General features: G+C 38.9%; 1 protein-coding gene and 1 long non-coding RNA gene across 2 annotated transcripts in view; one reads left to right on the plus strand and one right to left on the minus strand.

Annotated features, from left to right (window-relative positions):
* The window catches only part of LOC138147796 (uncharacterized), a 26,610-nt gene extending 24,036 nt beyond the window's left edge, over positions 1–2,574 (minus strand). The window contains exon 1 of the long non-coding RNA XR_011164894.1: positions 1,587–2,574. This is a non-coding gene — a long non-coding RNA (uncharacterized lncRNA). The remainder of the gene's footprint in view (positions 1–1,586) is intronic.
* SLC22A3 (solute carrier family 22 member 3) overlaps positions 1,069–15,987 on the plus strand; it is a 132,280-nt gene continuing 117,361 nt past the window's right edge. Inside the window, exon 1 of the mRNA XM_069070367.1 lies at positions 1,069–1,563. Coding sequence (XP_068926468.1) covers positions 1,114–1,563 — 450 coding nt within the window. The 5' untranslated portion in view covers positions 1,069–1,113. The remainder of the gene's footprint in view (positions 1,564–15,987) is intronic.

A 15,987-nucleotide genomic window follows, 5' to 3' on the forward strand; every position in this document is an offset into this window, starting at 1 on the left:
TCTCTCTCTCTCTCTCTCTGTGTGTGTGTGTGTGTGTGTGTCTCTCTCTCTCTCTCTCTCTCTCTCTCATCTCTCTCTCATCTCTCTACATGTTACCAAGCATTTAAGCTCCATTGTTCATACTGTATTCATAGTATTTTACTAGGCTTGTGCACACACACACACGCACACACACACACAACTATGCATATAGATGTAAGTATAGCTAGAGAGATAGAAACACCTTGTGTATCTAATATTTGTTTCCCAGAGATCACAGGCTTGTGGTTGCATATATATACACACACATACATACATATATATGGACAGTGGTCATAGACGTGTCTCATATGTATATACATATGTGTATATACATCTGGAATTGATGAAGAAAAAGAGAAAAATAAAGAAGAAATGGTTAGGGACAGATAAACTGCCACCTATTTAGATTTAAGGTTTGGAATCAGGCTGTTACAGCTTCCAGAAGTTAAAGAGTCGGTCTAGTTAGTGACTCTGAAAGATATGGGGACCCAGATTGTTCCTGAAACTGGAGCCTATCGCAAAAGGGCCGCACCAGGGCATTAGCCCAGGAAGCGACTGGCCAGAGGGGGCCGCTCCCCGTTCCCTCCTCCCAACTCTTTGAGCATTCCGTGTTCAGGGAAGCAACTGTGCCTTTAAGCTGGCCACCTGACGCTGCCTCTGCCCTGTTTCTGTGCCCACCCCTGAAGGTAAGACTGTGGGCTGCTAGGGTGGGAAAAGGAGAAAGAGACTTGTTTCTTGGCACGATGCCAGAGTTGTGAGGTAGGGACGTGGTGAGGGGGAGTGAGGGGGTGAGAAAAAAGAGGCTTGGGTGCGTGGGGATCATTTGTAGGAAACAGCCTTGGGGCAGCAGAGTTGCACCCAAAGGGTGGGGGAGGGGCGCGGGGAATTATGCCAAAGTTGGAGGAGAAGCAGCAGGGGAGAAGTGCACAGTAGACACACGGGTCCTGGGAAAGCGGAGGAAGGGAAAGAAGAAGCGGCTGAAGAGGAGGAGGAAAAGGAGGGGGGTGGGAGGAGGGGGAGGAGGAGGAGGAGGAGGAGGAGAAAGAAGAAAAAGAGGAGAAGAAAGAGGAGGAGGCCGGATTCTTTTGCACGATGCCCTCCTTCGACGAGGTGTTGCAGAAGGCGGGCGAGTTTGGGCGCTTCCAGCGGCGGGTGTTCCTGCTGATGTGCCTGACGGGCATCACTTTTGCCTTCCTCTTTGTCAGCGTGGTCTTCTTGGGCATCAGCCCGGACCACCACTGGTGCAGGGGTCCCAGCGCTGAGGCGCTGGCGGAGCGCTGCGGTTGGAGCCCCGAGGAGGAATGGAACCGCACGGCGCCCTCCCGGAGCGCTCGAGAGGCGGGAGCCCGCTCCGACGGGCGCTGTGAACGCTACGAGCTGGAAGCGGCCAACTGGAGCAGCGCTGCGGGCACTGCCGACGCTGGCGCGGGGGGTCTGAGCTGCAGCGACCCGCTCGCCTCCTTCCCCAACCGCACGGCGCCCTTGGTCCCCTGCCAGGGCAACTGGAAGTACAGCCAGTCCCACACTACCATTGTCAGCGAGGTAAGTGGGCACAGGACACTGACCTGGTGTCAGGACTAGGCATCACGCTCAGGGACCTCCCGCACGCTCTGTAGTTGTTCTCTTGAGAGAACAAGTGCCCTGGACTGCACAGAGTTTGACTTGGGGTTGGGAGGACCTGGATTTAAACGAGCCTCAGACACGGACTAGCTGTGTGGCCTTGGGCTCTCGGAGCCTTAGTTGCCCCCTCTGTAAAATGAGAATAATCATAGCACTTACCTTGATCAAATGAGATCATGTAGGTAAAATGCTTTGCAAGTTTTCCTTCAATAGATCAATGCTAGTTATTATTACTAAGAGAAATGAGTTCTGGCCGCGTTTTTTCCTGGATATTTATGGGGATTGGAAGGAGAGGTGTTCAGTGCACTGAGTTCAGAAGAGGAAGGGTTGCTGGTGGAAGGTAAGTGGAGCAGAGGGACAGAAGTGAGGAGGCCAGCCTTGGAGGTGCTCCAAAATTGTTACTAGACCTGAAGGTGATGAACCTGAAGGCTACTCATTTTCCTTTTTGTGGTGTTCTTATTTGGATGTTAGTAGGAGAGATACTTTATTTGATCCCTAAGATACATAGAGGTGAACCTTGGTGATGAAGTGATAAGATCGACAATAGGTGTGGTTTTATATCACGCTCAACTTCAACCAAAGAGCTGATAAAACCTTGCCCATTCTTAGTGTTAATTTAGGTGTTTTAGTGAAAATCCTGCTATGACCCATCATTTCGGAAGGAGTGGACACCATTGCAACCACAAATGCAACCACACTAATTCAGCACAGGTTTATTTGTGGTTTCGATGGTATTTATGTATTGTACCCTTCAGTGGTCTCCTCTTAGATGAACCTTCCAAGAGTTCCATCTGTCACACTATATCCATGCCTTGGCAGTTTTTATTACTGTCTTCCCATGAGTTCTTTGCAAAGGATCAATTCTAAATGCAGGGGAAGATTTCTTCTAAGACTTTTAAATGGGTCAAGTACCAGTGTTAATCCATGTTACACCATTGTGACTGTAGTTACCTGGCTTTACCTCCTTTTCCATCACACATTTTGGGAAAATGTACTTTCTAGGAAGCCTTCACCTTGCTTACTTTTAACTTCCTTTGCTTTTTACAACAACCCTGCAAGGTACATAGGCATTAGAGCATTTTGCTTATGAGAAAAATGAGGGTCAAATAAGTTAAGTGACTTGTCCTTAAGTCACACAACTAATAAATGGCAGAATGGGAACTTGAGCTCAGGTGCTCCTCATCTAAGTCGAACTTGGGTTCCAGAATGCTGCACTGCCTTTCTGTATATAATATATATTATAAATGATCTATTCTATATGTATTATATGTATATATCAGATGGATACTATATTATCTACTTTGTATGTGTGTATTTGTATGCCTGACTTCTTGAATCCAAAATGGAAGAGGACTTAGCAAGTTATAGTTAATCCTGGGTTGAGAAATTTGGGTAATAGCTCACTAGTTAGTATGTAGTAGTTCAGGGTTTATAAAACACTTTCCCCACAACTTTGGAAGGTAAATAGTTTAAGTGTAATTACCTCCTTTTATAGAGGAAACAGACCCAGAGAAATGGAGTCATTTGTTCAAATGCATGCACCTGGTAAAGCCAGGAGGCTTCCTCACAGGTTCCTCCTTCTATTCTAGCTCATGTTCTTTCCACTACAGGATACTGCCTGCTAAAAACTTCTGGGAAATTTTTACAATAGAGCAGCAATGACTAAAAGCTAGACATTTTTCATCATTACTTCCATGGGAAAACTGAAATCTCGAGCCAGAGCTTTTCATTTCTCTCTTTCTCTAACTCCTGGAAAGATAACAGGAGGCCTCTACTGAATCTGATTTGACTTTCTTCATTGCTATTAGTTGACAGGAAAGTGCTATTTTAGGAAAGTAATAACCCTGTTTTGTGGATGGTTTTCCGGAGGGCTTGATAGTTTACATTGCCTATAGTAATCCATGACAAGGCTAGGACTGCCCTTTCCTGTGCCTTTAGTAACATGATAGTCCCCATCCTTAGGACAATTATAGATAAGGAGGTCATTTAGAAAAAGAGCATATTGCTGTTAAAAATCTACAGCCTTTGAAATAATCCCCTGCTAAAAAGTCACCAGATAGAATATGAGGTATTTGTTGGCACCTATAATTAGGTATGTATGAAGACATTTGTCAGGAGAAGACAAAATAAGAAAGAGTGAACAGATGATCAGAAAGTATTGACTACACACCAAACTAGAGAACTACATATCATTTCTATCCCTGATTTCCTTTCTTTATAATAAAAACTGTTTATATAATGCTTTAAAATTTGCTAATCACTTTACACATCTTACTTGCTGCAAAACACTTTATATTTCCTTATGGAGCCATGCGACAACCCTGTATATAGGTACTGCAAGCATAATTACCCCCATTTTATAGATGAGGAAACTGAGACACAGAGAGGTTATCATTGTCCCATACCTAGTAAGCATGAGTATTCAAGACTTTCCCAAGCCCAAGTTCAGTGGTCTATACCATGCTCCTGCTCCATATGAAACAGCCAAGCTCAAAAGATAATTTCAAATGAATAGGAAATGTATATGCTGTACAAAATGTGGGTGGGGAAGGTAAAGAATCTATATGAAAAATGTATAAAGAGTTGATTAGATTAAGAATGTTTTAAAGCTTTTGTTTACACTAGATTAGACTTGGCTGGTTATTGTTGCAATTTCTTATGATTTCAGTGGCTATATTTTAGTGCAGCCTTTGACCTCTTTCATGTAAGAATGATAGAGAGATAGTTTATGAAGGCAATTGTAATTCAAATGAAATTTTTATTTTCACATATTCATTTAAAAAGCTTAGTGTCCATATACTCCACATGAAGCTCAAGTAAGAAACTATTTTCTGAAACTATTGTTTATAGTATTTTGACCTATTAAAGATTCTAGGCTATATGCTTGACATCAATGTTTTCTTTACCTTTCTCAACATTTTCTTTCTATTAACGAGAACACTTGTGGTTAATGTAGGTAGATCCAGGGGTTCTTTTATTATTTTTATCTATTTATTATTTTTACAGTCAACTTTGAAGCAAGGTCCTTTTGTGTGCTTAGGGTGACCACTGAGAGACTCAAGTTTTACATTTTACTTTCACTCAAACTGAAGGAATTAATTCCAGCTTAAAAGGAATAAACTTGATTACTTTCCATTAAGTGTGAGTTTATTATAAGACCTAGGTTTTAGTTCCTCGAGAAAGTAGCAGTGTCTTTTCAAGGAACAGTCAAGACTAGGAAGTCTCAGAAGTCATCTTCGAATTTGTCTTCCAGCCCATTGATTAAAGGTTCTGATTCCTGTTCAAAAAAGTAAATACCTTCAATCTGAGAGGGAAAGGATTGTGGGGAGAAAAAAGGATGAGGGCACTAGGTGCCTGAAGAGGGGGGAGGGACATTGAAAAGAGGAAAACAAAAAGTAAAGGTCAGAGTGTCGGTGCCAAAGAAAAAGTTCACCTGTTTTTTTTCACTGTTTCATATAGGGCCAGCCCTGATCTTGTTTTTTCAATGATGAGACCCCTGCCACTCCCAACCCCCAAAACCAAACACTTGAGACTCTTCAAAAATAGAGGTTCTGGTTGTCTCTATTCAGTTGATTATCTACCAAGAGACAAAAAAAAATTGAGTTGATGAGTTGTCATACCTCTGGCAGAGTGGACCTCTCCATGTTGATGAAGGAAGGGGAATGGAGAATGCACTATTCACAGCCCCCTCTCCTCTCCTCCCCACCAGTCTAACAGGTGAACACTCAGTAGCCCCTGGGCTGTGTTTTTCCTATACTGGATATCTTCATTTGAAGGTATGACTTGGAGCAGGGAAGGAAGCAAAAGGGAAAAGGGAAAGGCTGTTTGTTTGGAGCAACCATTTTAATGTACTGACATCCAGAGCACAGAAAAGGCTTTTCTCAGCTGCTTCACAGCTCATGAGTACATCTGTGATGTCAGATTAGGGATCCTCCAGGGGCAGCTGGACATACACTCTTAGGGGATCAGTGAGAGGCAAGAAGGAAGGTTTGCCTCTCAGAAATTTGGAAGATTACATTACATTACATAACATTATCCAAACTAGAATAGAAAAATAAAAATAAAAACATTAAAAAGTTAGTTTTAATTTAACATTTCTCCTCCCCCTTCTTTCTTTCTTCCTCTCTTCCCTTTCCCTTTTCCTGTATCCACTCCCCTTCCTACATACATATTTATTTTTGAGGGCATAAGACCATTTCTAAAAAGGTTCTGGGACACCCTTCAAAAAGAAATATTATTAAGCATTCGTTCACAAGCAATGGGGATAAATTTCTAACATTTATTGCTTAATGATGTTGTCACTTATCTTGGAGCTGACTATGACAGAAACTAAACAGAGATTAAAAAAAAAAGTTTTGTTTCTTTTTGTGTGATTTCACACATGCCAGAGGTACAAATTGGAGGCTTGAAAGACTGTGAGCAGATAACCGAATAAAATACTTGCATCCAAATAACACAGATAATTTGAAATCCTAATGACACATTCCAATAAAAGAACTAACTCTAATGCTTTTGCTTTTTCTTTACTCTACTTCATATTTTCTTAGGATACCTTGCCTCGATCTCCCATCAAACTACTACTAAAAATGATGGTGCTGTTTTTATTTTTTTATGATGTCCTCCAGGATTAGCACATAGTAGGTACATAATAAATATTTGATGAATTGAATTAGCCTGACCTAACTCAATTTTAGAATCCTGTTTTGGAAAATAAAAAGGAGAAAGGAAAAAGCGATAAGAATGCAGATTATTTTTGGAAACTTCTCTGACCTTAAACTTTAGTTCTTTTATTAATCATAGAACAACTTAGGGCATGATTAGGCAGCGTGGATAGTGGAAAGAACACTACATAGGACTCAGGAAATCTGGGTTCTAACCTTCCTTTCACCACTAACCAACTGTGTGAGGTGGACAAGTTATTTAACCTTTCTGAGTATCAGTTTCCCCATCTGTAAAATGGAGTGGGACTAGATGGTCTCTGAAGTTCCTTTTAGCTCTACAAAGTCTATGATTGTAAATTTTCTTCTATTATCTTGTTCCACCCTGATACAAAGATGATTTTAAGTGCAGGACTAATTTTTCAGCCTTATTATCATTAAAAGTGAATATCCTAATATCTTTCAGAAGACTAAGGATATTGTTGTTCTCTAAAATTTGAATTAAAGTTGTTAACAGACTACTGAACTAGGAGTGGGGGTCAAAAACTAAGCATTTATTTAGCACCTACTAAGTACCAGACACTATGCTAATGCTTTACAAATGCCATCTCATTTGATTCTCACAACCCTAGGGAGAAGGGGAGGCGTGCTATTATCCCCTTTTTACAGTTGAGGAAATTGAGTCAGACAGGGGATGTGACTTGCCCAGGTTCACACAGCTAGTAAGTGTCTGAGATTGGATTTGAACTCATCTTTCCAACTCCAAGCCCAGCACTCAATCCATTATGCCATCTAGCTGTCTCTATTAATGACAATTAATAGGTACTTCACAAAATAAATGAACTTATGCATGTAGATGTGTATTTATAAATCTGGAAAGGTTTTTTTGCCATAAAATATTTGATAGACTTCGTCTTATTAAGTGGGGTGAATTGGCGGGGGCGGGGCAGGAAGCATGGGCTGCAGAGATATTTTAGTTTTCATTAAACACTCCTGGTGACTTCAAACCTTGCTTGTAATAACCACTTTAGTCCCTGTCTCCTAATAAACAAGACAGAAAGAGATAAAGTGAGTCTGTCTGAAGACTGGGACAATGAGGAAATACTCATTCATTGATAAGATGTGGATGCAAAGTTGACATTTAAACACTTTCCTCTAGAATCTTCATTACCAATATTCTAAGCCAACTAGTTGGAGAGTTTTGCATCAGCGGCAGAGAAGACAATTTAGAGCCATGGTTCTGGAGTCAGAAAGTCCTGAGTTCAAAGCTGGTCTCAGGCACTTAACAGCTGTGTGACCCTCGGCAAGTCACTTAACTGCCTTAGTCTCTTCATTTGTAAAACGGAGCTAACAATATTTCCTGGGATGGTTGTAAGGATAAAATATTTGTAAAATTGTTTTTTTTTTCACAAACCTTTAAGTGCTATATAAATACTAGCTCTTATTCCATTTTATACATAGCCCAAATCAGGAGTGAGGATAGGAGTTTAGGGTATAAACTTATTTTCCTACAGTACACCATTTTGATTGATTCTATTGTCAAGCTTCAAAACATTTTTGACTTGTGTGTTCAGGCCAAGTTTCAAATAGAAGAATTTTTTTTTTAACATGTGCCAGTTACAAAGGTCTGAATTTGTCTTTGCCAAAGGAATATTGACAGAATATTATCTTTAACAAATAGTTTTCTTATTTAAATGTTTTCAGTAAATTCCTTAACTTGTGTTTCTTTCTATAAAAGTCTTCTTCCAGTGCCTCCTCATTGTGGGGGTAGAAGTGACCCCAGTTTCTTGAAGGCTTAGTTATATCAGTAGAACCCAAGTTCTGGTGAGAAGGGTTTCAAGTATGGTCTCAGCAGAAAACTGTGAATTTTTCTCTAGGATCAACTGAAACTAAGCCTAAGAGGCTTATCACTAAAAGACTGGCCATTGGGTGATGAACTCCACATTGGGTGATTGGGGCTACCACAATTCATGAAACACTCTGCTAAGGCCCAGAGGGGCTGGAATCTGTATCTGTCAGAGGAAAAACATTGCCCTTGAAATTAGATTCTTAAATATAAAAATAAAATTTTTCTATGATAAAGATGAAGATGAAAAAAACTTATTTCACATATGGAATTCTTTTTGGAAGTAAGTTGGTGACTCACAGATTGTTCTTCAAGGGTTTTTAGTGAGGGTATGTGGTTTTGCTACAACTTCTACTATCTATATAGTTTCTTTGTTCACTATCTCCACCATGGGACGTGTCATAAAGTAACATACATCATATAGGTTTCCTAAACCTGGGTGTTACAGGTTACATGTGATTCAATCTCCCATCTTTTACATTATCTACCAACAGACTGGGAACCATATATCAAATGCCATAGCTTTTAATTAATTAATTAATTAAGCAAAGTAAGTAGGAAGGCAAATCTTTCTTCCTCCCCTCCCCCACTCCCTAGACAAAGGAATACAATTTCCCGATAGTTTCCCATGCAACTGGTAGGAGAGGGAACACTTGGGACGACTCACATTTGTAGAGCTGTACCCCAGCTCAAATATCTCTTAGGGCTTTTCCTAGCAACCAGGAGAGTCCAGGCTTTAGACGATCTTCTTCAAGAACAAAGAATAGGCAACAAAAGGGCTTTAGATTAGACAACCTTGCTCTGAAGCTGTTCTTGGCTCATTCTCTGTTGGCCTGCTGCTATTATCCACTGTTGAGTTTCCTTGTCATGCTCATGCTGCCATGTGTTGGAGTTATTCCTGTTGCTGAGGCTTCTTTGTCTTCAAAGAGATTATTTCAAAATACTGTCTGGATTAATCAACACATGTGTAGCTCTTTTGTTAGTCTGACCTTCCAGGTTCACACAATCAGCCAACAATAGTCAATAAATATTTATTAAGCACCTGCTATGTGTTGGGCACTGTGCAAAACCCTGAGAATGCAAATATAAAATGATAATTCTTCCCCTCAAGAAGCTTACAATCCAATTAATGAAGGAAGATAACAGAAAAGAAAGGTAAAAAGGGATGGGGGTGGGAGTGGGGGGAACACATGGTTGAAAAACCAAAGAAGTTTACTCAGGTGGGAAATGAGGAAATGTCTTAGAAGACATTTCAGTCCTGTTTCCCTCCTTAAATGGCTCCACCCTCCAAATGAGAGGGGCAGAAAGTGATTATGATAAATATACATAAAAGGTCAAAGTTTATCTCTTGTTTCCAAACCCTGCCATGTGGAGACTTCTTCTAATATTTAAGTTGTTGTGAGTAAAGTCCTTTCAGTTCTGTTCATGTCTGTGGCAGCTAGCACTAGAACCATACCTTGACATTTCCACAAGCTACAATAAAGCACTTAGCAACACTGAAAGGGAGGAAGAAGACCTGGCAACTTTTGCCCCCATTCTTGCCCCTTGATCCAATTCCTTGGACCCTTTAAAATAATAGTAGGTATTGTTATTATTGGTGATGAATCTGATATGAATGATGGGGTTAAGTGAGTAGGGTGAAGGTTAAGGAGAAAGAATAGTTGAAAGTTTAAGGAGATAGGAAAAAAATAGTTTGCTTTCATTTTATTCCAGTCATGTATTGGTTCCATTTTCTAGTTAGCTCCCTGCACCTTTAGTACCAGGTTTTACTACAGCAGTTGTAGTTTTCACATATCTGCATTTGATAGATAAGATGCCTGGACTTTGATTCAGTAAGACCTGAGTTCAAATTCTGCCTCAAACACTTACTAGTCATGTGACCGTGGGTGAATCACTTAGCCTGTTTCATAACCCACATCATGGTTGTGAGGGTCAAATGAAATAAAATATAAACAACATTTTGTAGACCTTAAAGCACTATATAAATGCTAGCTATTATTATGTAGAATGATCATTAGTGATTGGTTTTGTTTAAAATTAATGTTATTTTTATTGATATCTTTTGACATTACCTTAATTTTTAACTACCTCCCTCCCACCTCCCTCTAAAAGCAAGCCATCCCTGGTAAAAACAGTATCTTAAAAGAAAATATGTTGATATTAGGGCAACTAGGTGGATAGGGTACCAGACCTGGAGTCAGGAAGACCTGAGTTCAAATCCAGCCTCAGACACTTACTAGCTCTGTGACCCTGGGCAAGTCACCCAACACTTTTTACCTTAGTTTCCTCATCTGTAAAATTAGCTGAAGGAGGAAATGACAAGTCACTGCAGTATCTTTGCCAAGAAAAACTCAAATGGGGTCATGAAGAGTGAAACATGAGTACAACGTTTGAACAATAACAAAAGTTTTGGGGTTGAGGGTAGGGAGGAATAATTCAACCAGACCAACAAACATGTCAGCTATGTCTGATAACACATGCAATATCCTCCTCTCCTACAACATGCCTCTGAAAAGAATGGAGGAAGGTGTATTTTTAAAAACTCTTCTCCAGGGCCACTTTCAGGGTTTTGTTTTGTTTTTTGGTTGTTTTGGGTGTTTGCTCCATTTACACCATTGTAGTCATTGTAGGTATTGTTTTCCTGTTTCTGCCTACAGAAATCATTTTTACTATCTCAATTTCCCTTAATTTAACAGAGATGTTATTCATTGTGGCTAAGTGAATATTCTTTTGTTATCAGCTGTATCTTGAGCTACTTTTAAAAATGACTATTTCGTAAAGAAAGAACAGAAGCAACAGATTTCCATGACATTAACATATTGCAATTTGTGAAGTTTCTTTCCCTGAAACATTTTTTTGCCTGTTATGGGAGGGTTTTTTCTTTCATTATTGCCTAGCAAAGGCAGAGTTGAGGGAGGATAAGTTAGAAATACCACCAGCGTGGTGATGTACAAAATGAGAAAATTAGGTAATTTTTTTCCTATGATGAAGAGTAGAAATGGAAGGACTATGTGTCCTAGCAGAGACTGAATCTAGTTCTAAGTAGCTGGAGGCTTAGAGGGTCTACTGAGGGCAAATAAGAGGGAAATGGATAAAGCACTGTCTCTCCATCAAAGGAAAGTACACACAGTATAACATTTGGTGTTTGTGATTCTTTGATTTTTGCCAATTTCAGCACTAGGGCAATATCAGGTTTCTGGGACAATAGTTCATATCCTTGTAATTTAATAAAACTTAGTATTCACTTCAGCCTCCCTAAAAGATGATAAAAATGTTCTTTATGAGGTCCACACTTACATAAACCAGCATGTATCCCTTTTACAGTGAGTAATCCAGGCTTCTTTCCAAGGGAATTATATCCTTTTGCTGTCTTCCTCCCCCTCTCCTATTTGACAGTATCCCACGTCCTGACTACTGCTTTTTGTTGTTGCTTATGTCCAGTATACGCACAGGACAGCTCTGATTTCATAGAGTGATTGCCAACTGGAAAGGTTAAGCGACAGCTCAAGATGAAAGGAAACATGTGTGGGCCAAGCTGGTAATATATTAAGGAGATTTTGATGCCATAAATTGTTGCCCCTGAAAAATAAACAGAGAAGAGTAAGGGCCAAATCCTCATATTCTGAAGACTGAGTATAGATGGTGGGCATTGGAAGACTGTAGAGGAAACAGTTCATAAATTTAATTTCATTTATTTTCATAATTATTGTCAGGCAAGTTGTTTTTGAGAGATGAATCCTTTTGTTATTGCTTTTTAAGCAAATAGATAAGACAGATGCAGGATTTTAGAGAAGGAAGAGACTTTAGTAGCTATCTAGGATAACTGAGAAGGTTCTGTACTCTATGAGCAAAGCAGAATTGAAGTAGCTCCAAAGGAACTCAAGATTGCCAAATTTAGAGAATTCACCCCAAATGTTCACATGAACTACTTGTGCCCAACCTGTAGTAGGGCATTCCAAGCTCATATTGGCCTGATCAGCCAGAATTGGATGCATTGTAACTTGATCTAGCATAGTGATGTCATTTTGGTCCTCTTGGAGAACGAAGGACCACAACCGTACCAGTGTAACTGAAATGTGAAAGGACGTCCTTGAGAAGAGAACTTCTTCTTGAAGACCTTGGGGGAATGATGGAGAAATCCACCTTCTCCTGAGGCAACCCAATTCACTTTTGGATATCTCTGATTAAAAAATTTCTTCCAACATTGATTCTAAATTAGCTCCTTCACAATTTCCGCCCATTATCCCTGGTTCTGCTTTCTTTGAGGCCAGCCAGAAATAAGCCTAACCCCTTTCCTGCAGACTGGCCATTTTTATACTTGAAGATAGTTATCATGCCCTTGCCCATCCTGAGTGTTCCCTACTTCCAACTAGACATCCATAAGTTCTTCTTCCTTATGTGAAACAGACTTAAAGGCTTTCACTAGCCTTTCTGCTCTCCTCTGAACAGTCTCCAGTTTACCAATGTCTGTCTTAAAATGTGATGCCCATGACTGAACAAAAATACCGAAATAGAAATTTCAGTGGATGATGATGAAAAATATTAAGTAATCAGAACCTGGGAGGGAGGGGATTCAAATAAATGAACAGGACACTATTAGTCCTACTGTAGAGTTGGGTGTGTGTGTGTGTGTTTTTAAGTTTTAAATATCCTTCAATTATTTTTTTAAATTTTAAATCCAATAGTTCAATGATTTTAAAAAGAATAACATTCTAATGTATTTTTTAAATTGTGTGGCTTTTCTGTGCCAAATTCATAATCCTAAGTAATTTTTTTCCTCTTCCACCTAATGCCCTTCCAGCTTCTCTCTACCAGTACTGCGTATAATACCCAACCTGTCTAGTGCTTCTTGAAAATAAAAATTCATTTTAATATTTGTCTAAGCTAAAAAGTTTATAACCAAGAAGGATATTCTGCTATAAAAAATAAAATAACTAATTCTGAAGTTGAGTGACATTTAGATTATCCACTTCATTAACATAACAGAAGTTAACTTGTCATGCCATTAGTAAGGGGGAACAGATCAGTTAATTTGTCAAAGCTGTTAGAGGTTATCTAATCCAATCCCCAAATTTTACAGATAAGGAAACTGTTGTCAGCAATTCAATTCAACAAACATTTATTATAAGGTCCTGTGTTGGGTGTTTAGGGAGGAAATGTCTGAGTCCCTGCTTTCTAGGAGTTTAAATGTCGTAAATTCACTGACTTGCTTAAGGTTGCATCATTCTCAAGGGGCAGGATATTGACCAAATCATTTTTTATGACTACAGTACTCTTTCCACTTAGAACACATTGTGTCCTTATTCCTTCTACTTTTCTTCTCATTCCTTTCCTTTCCACTTTTCCTGCCCCTACCTGAGTTCAGGAGTCCAAATCTCACCTCCTAAGTGGTTCTTTTGCCCATGGAATCCCTCTCATACTACCGGCATTAAGTTAAGCTTCCTAAAATGTTGATGAAAATAAAACAACTACTAAAAAATCTGGAAAGCTCTTTGTTGCCTGTAGAACAAAATACCACTCCTTATTTACCATTCAAAGCCCTTCATTATCCATCCCCAAACTCTGTTTCCCAGGCCATATTTTTCACCATTCCCCTATTCTCCAAGCAAACTGGGTAACTTACAATTGCTCTAACATGACTTGTTTTTGCTTCCCTCATGCCTTTGTCCATACTGAACATGAATGCCCTCTAACTGAAATGTCTTTCCTCTAACTGAAATGTCTTTCCTCTAACTGAAATGTCTTTTCTCCTTCCTTCCCAACACACACATTCACCTAACAAAATCCTACCCAGCCTTTCAGGACCAGCTTGAATGCTACGTCTAACATAAAGCCTTCTTTGATAATGCTAATCAAAGTGAATTCACATCCTGGTCTCACAGGACCCATTCTGACCATTCTTCTCTTACTTCATTTATCATATAATGCCTTGCAATGGCAATGTTAGACATGTATACGTAAGATCAGTGCTAGACTTGGAGTCAGGAACCTTTAGGTGCAAGTAACTTTACCTCTCAGAGACTCAGTTTCCTCTTCTAAAAATTGCTGTAATATTACTCATCCATACTCATAATATTGTTGATGAGGAAAGCTTTTTAAATCACCCAGTATTGTCTAATTATAAGCTATTTTCTCTCCCAATAGATTTAAACTCCGTGAGGGCAGTGACCATGCCTTATAAATCTTTTTATCTCCCTCAGTCTTTAGCACCAATGCCTAGTAGGTGCTCCATAAATATTTCTTTAACTGATGAATGTCGAAGTGTGAAGACATGAATAAATTAATCAATTTTATTTGTTTCGGTATGGGCAATTGGTTTCTTAAAAGGAAAGTACTAGTGATATTTTCAACAGAATATATGATTGAAATTCATCTTGGTTTTCATGAAGAGAGGTTTCCAGCCAAAAAGACTCTTTGGTGTGTAAGGAAGATAGCCAAGAAAGTCTATTGGAGCATGTCAGACCCCCACTTTTGGATGTGCTGCTTCTCTAGCCAGTTAGGATTGCCGCCAACTTGTCCGCTTGCCAGCTATCATCTATCTAAGGGCTCTGTGTAACTGAGTACAGATACAGTCTGCAGATTGTTTAGAGGCATAGACATAACCTCTGGCCCACGATTCATCTCTTCATGCCCATCTCTGCCCCCTCAAATTATGAATTTTGGAAGGATCTGAAAAATTTTCCTAAAATTCTCCCATCCTTGCCCCAGATACATTTGCACAACCATGGCCTACAAAAGATAACTCTCAATGTAATAACCAAAGGGTATATAGCAAGTGAATATTGACAAACTAGTAACATAGTAGGCAATTCATTTGACAGTATACTATATATAGTATTGAAATGGAGTGGGGAAAATAGTTCTTAGTAAAATAATATTTGTCTCATTCAGACTTCTAGCTTTTGTTCTAAAGATGAAAAAAGGGTCATATTTAGTATTGCTACATATTTTTAAAGAATTTTTCTTAAATTGTTCTGAATGGAAATTGATTTAATTGCTAGACACTGTAAGAACCTAGCTAATTATTGATACTTGTAAAGTTGAATTTGTAATGTAGTTATATGGTTAAAGTTGTTAGTCAAGAAGGAAATGGTGCTAAATGACCGTTTTTAACATCTGGATTTTTTGGCTAGAAGAAAAGCTCTCATTGTCAGAACCAAGTAAATGCCAATTATGTGAAGCAAGAGAAGACTGGAATGGAAGCCAGACTTGTGATTTTGATGAATTAGTATGCTACAAGATAAATGAAATATCACAAAATCCATCATAGGGTTGAAACTCAACCTTTCACAATATGTATTTAAGAATCAAGGCTTTTGAACTAAAGTACTTTGTTATAAATAAAAATCTCATGCCAAGAACTATAATTGGTTTGTATAAATAGTCCAACACAGTGATACTGGGTTAATTTGGTGAAATAAAAATTCAGTATTCACAAATTTTAGGTCAGTCTTTTTACCATCGTGAGAAACATATCAAAAATATGGATATATTTATGTGATTTTCAGAGGCAATTATTATTATAATATCCTTTCCCAATATTTTGAATGCCTAGTTTTTAATTTCTTTGTGGAAAATGGCTTGATTTGTGATATTATTGCTCTCAATTTAAGTTCTGGAGACTTTCCCTTGAGCTTAGATGTTATTTCTTAAGATTTTTAATAAAGCAACAACATATCAAGATTAAATGTATATATAAGTCTAGGTTGTCATTTCTCCAAAAAACTTTAATCACTACACCTTTAAAAGCCCTTTCTTTTCCACTCTACTAATCTCTCTTCTTAACTTCATAACTTTCAAAGGATTGCTCTATTCTAAAGCCTTCTTAAGTTGCCAGCCTCA

This window comes from Petaurus breviceps, unplaced genomic scaffold (genome assembly GCF_028583685.1).
Source record: "Petaurus breviceps papuanus isolate PSGF00001 unplaced genomic scaffold, PetGlider_PUasm1.0 90808, whole genome shotgun sequence".
Lineage (NCBI taxonomy): Eukaryota > Metazoa > Chordata > Mammalia > Diprotodontia > Petauridae > Petaurus > Petaurus breviceps.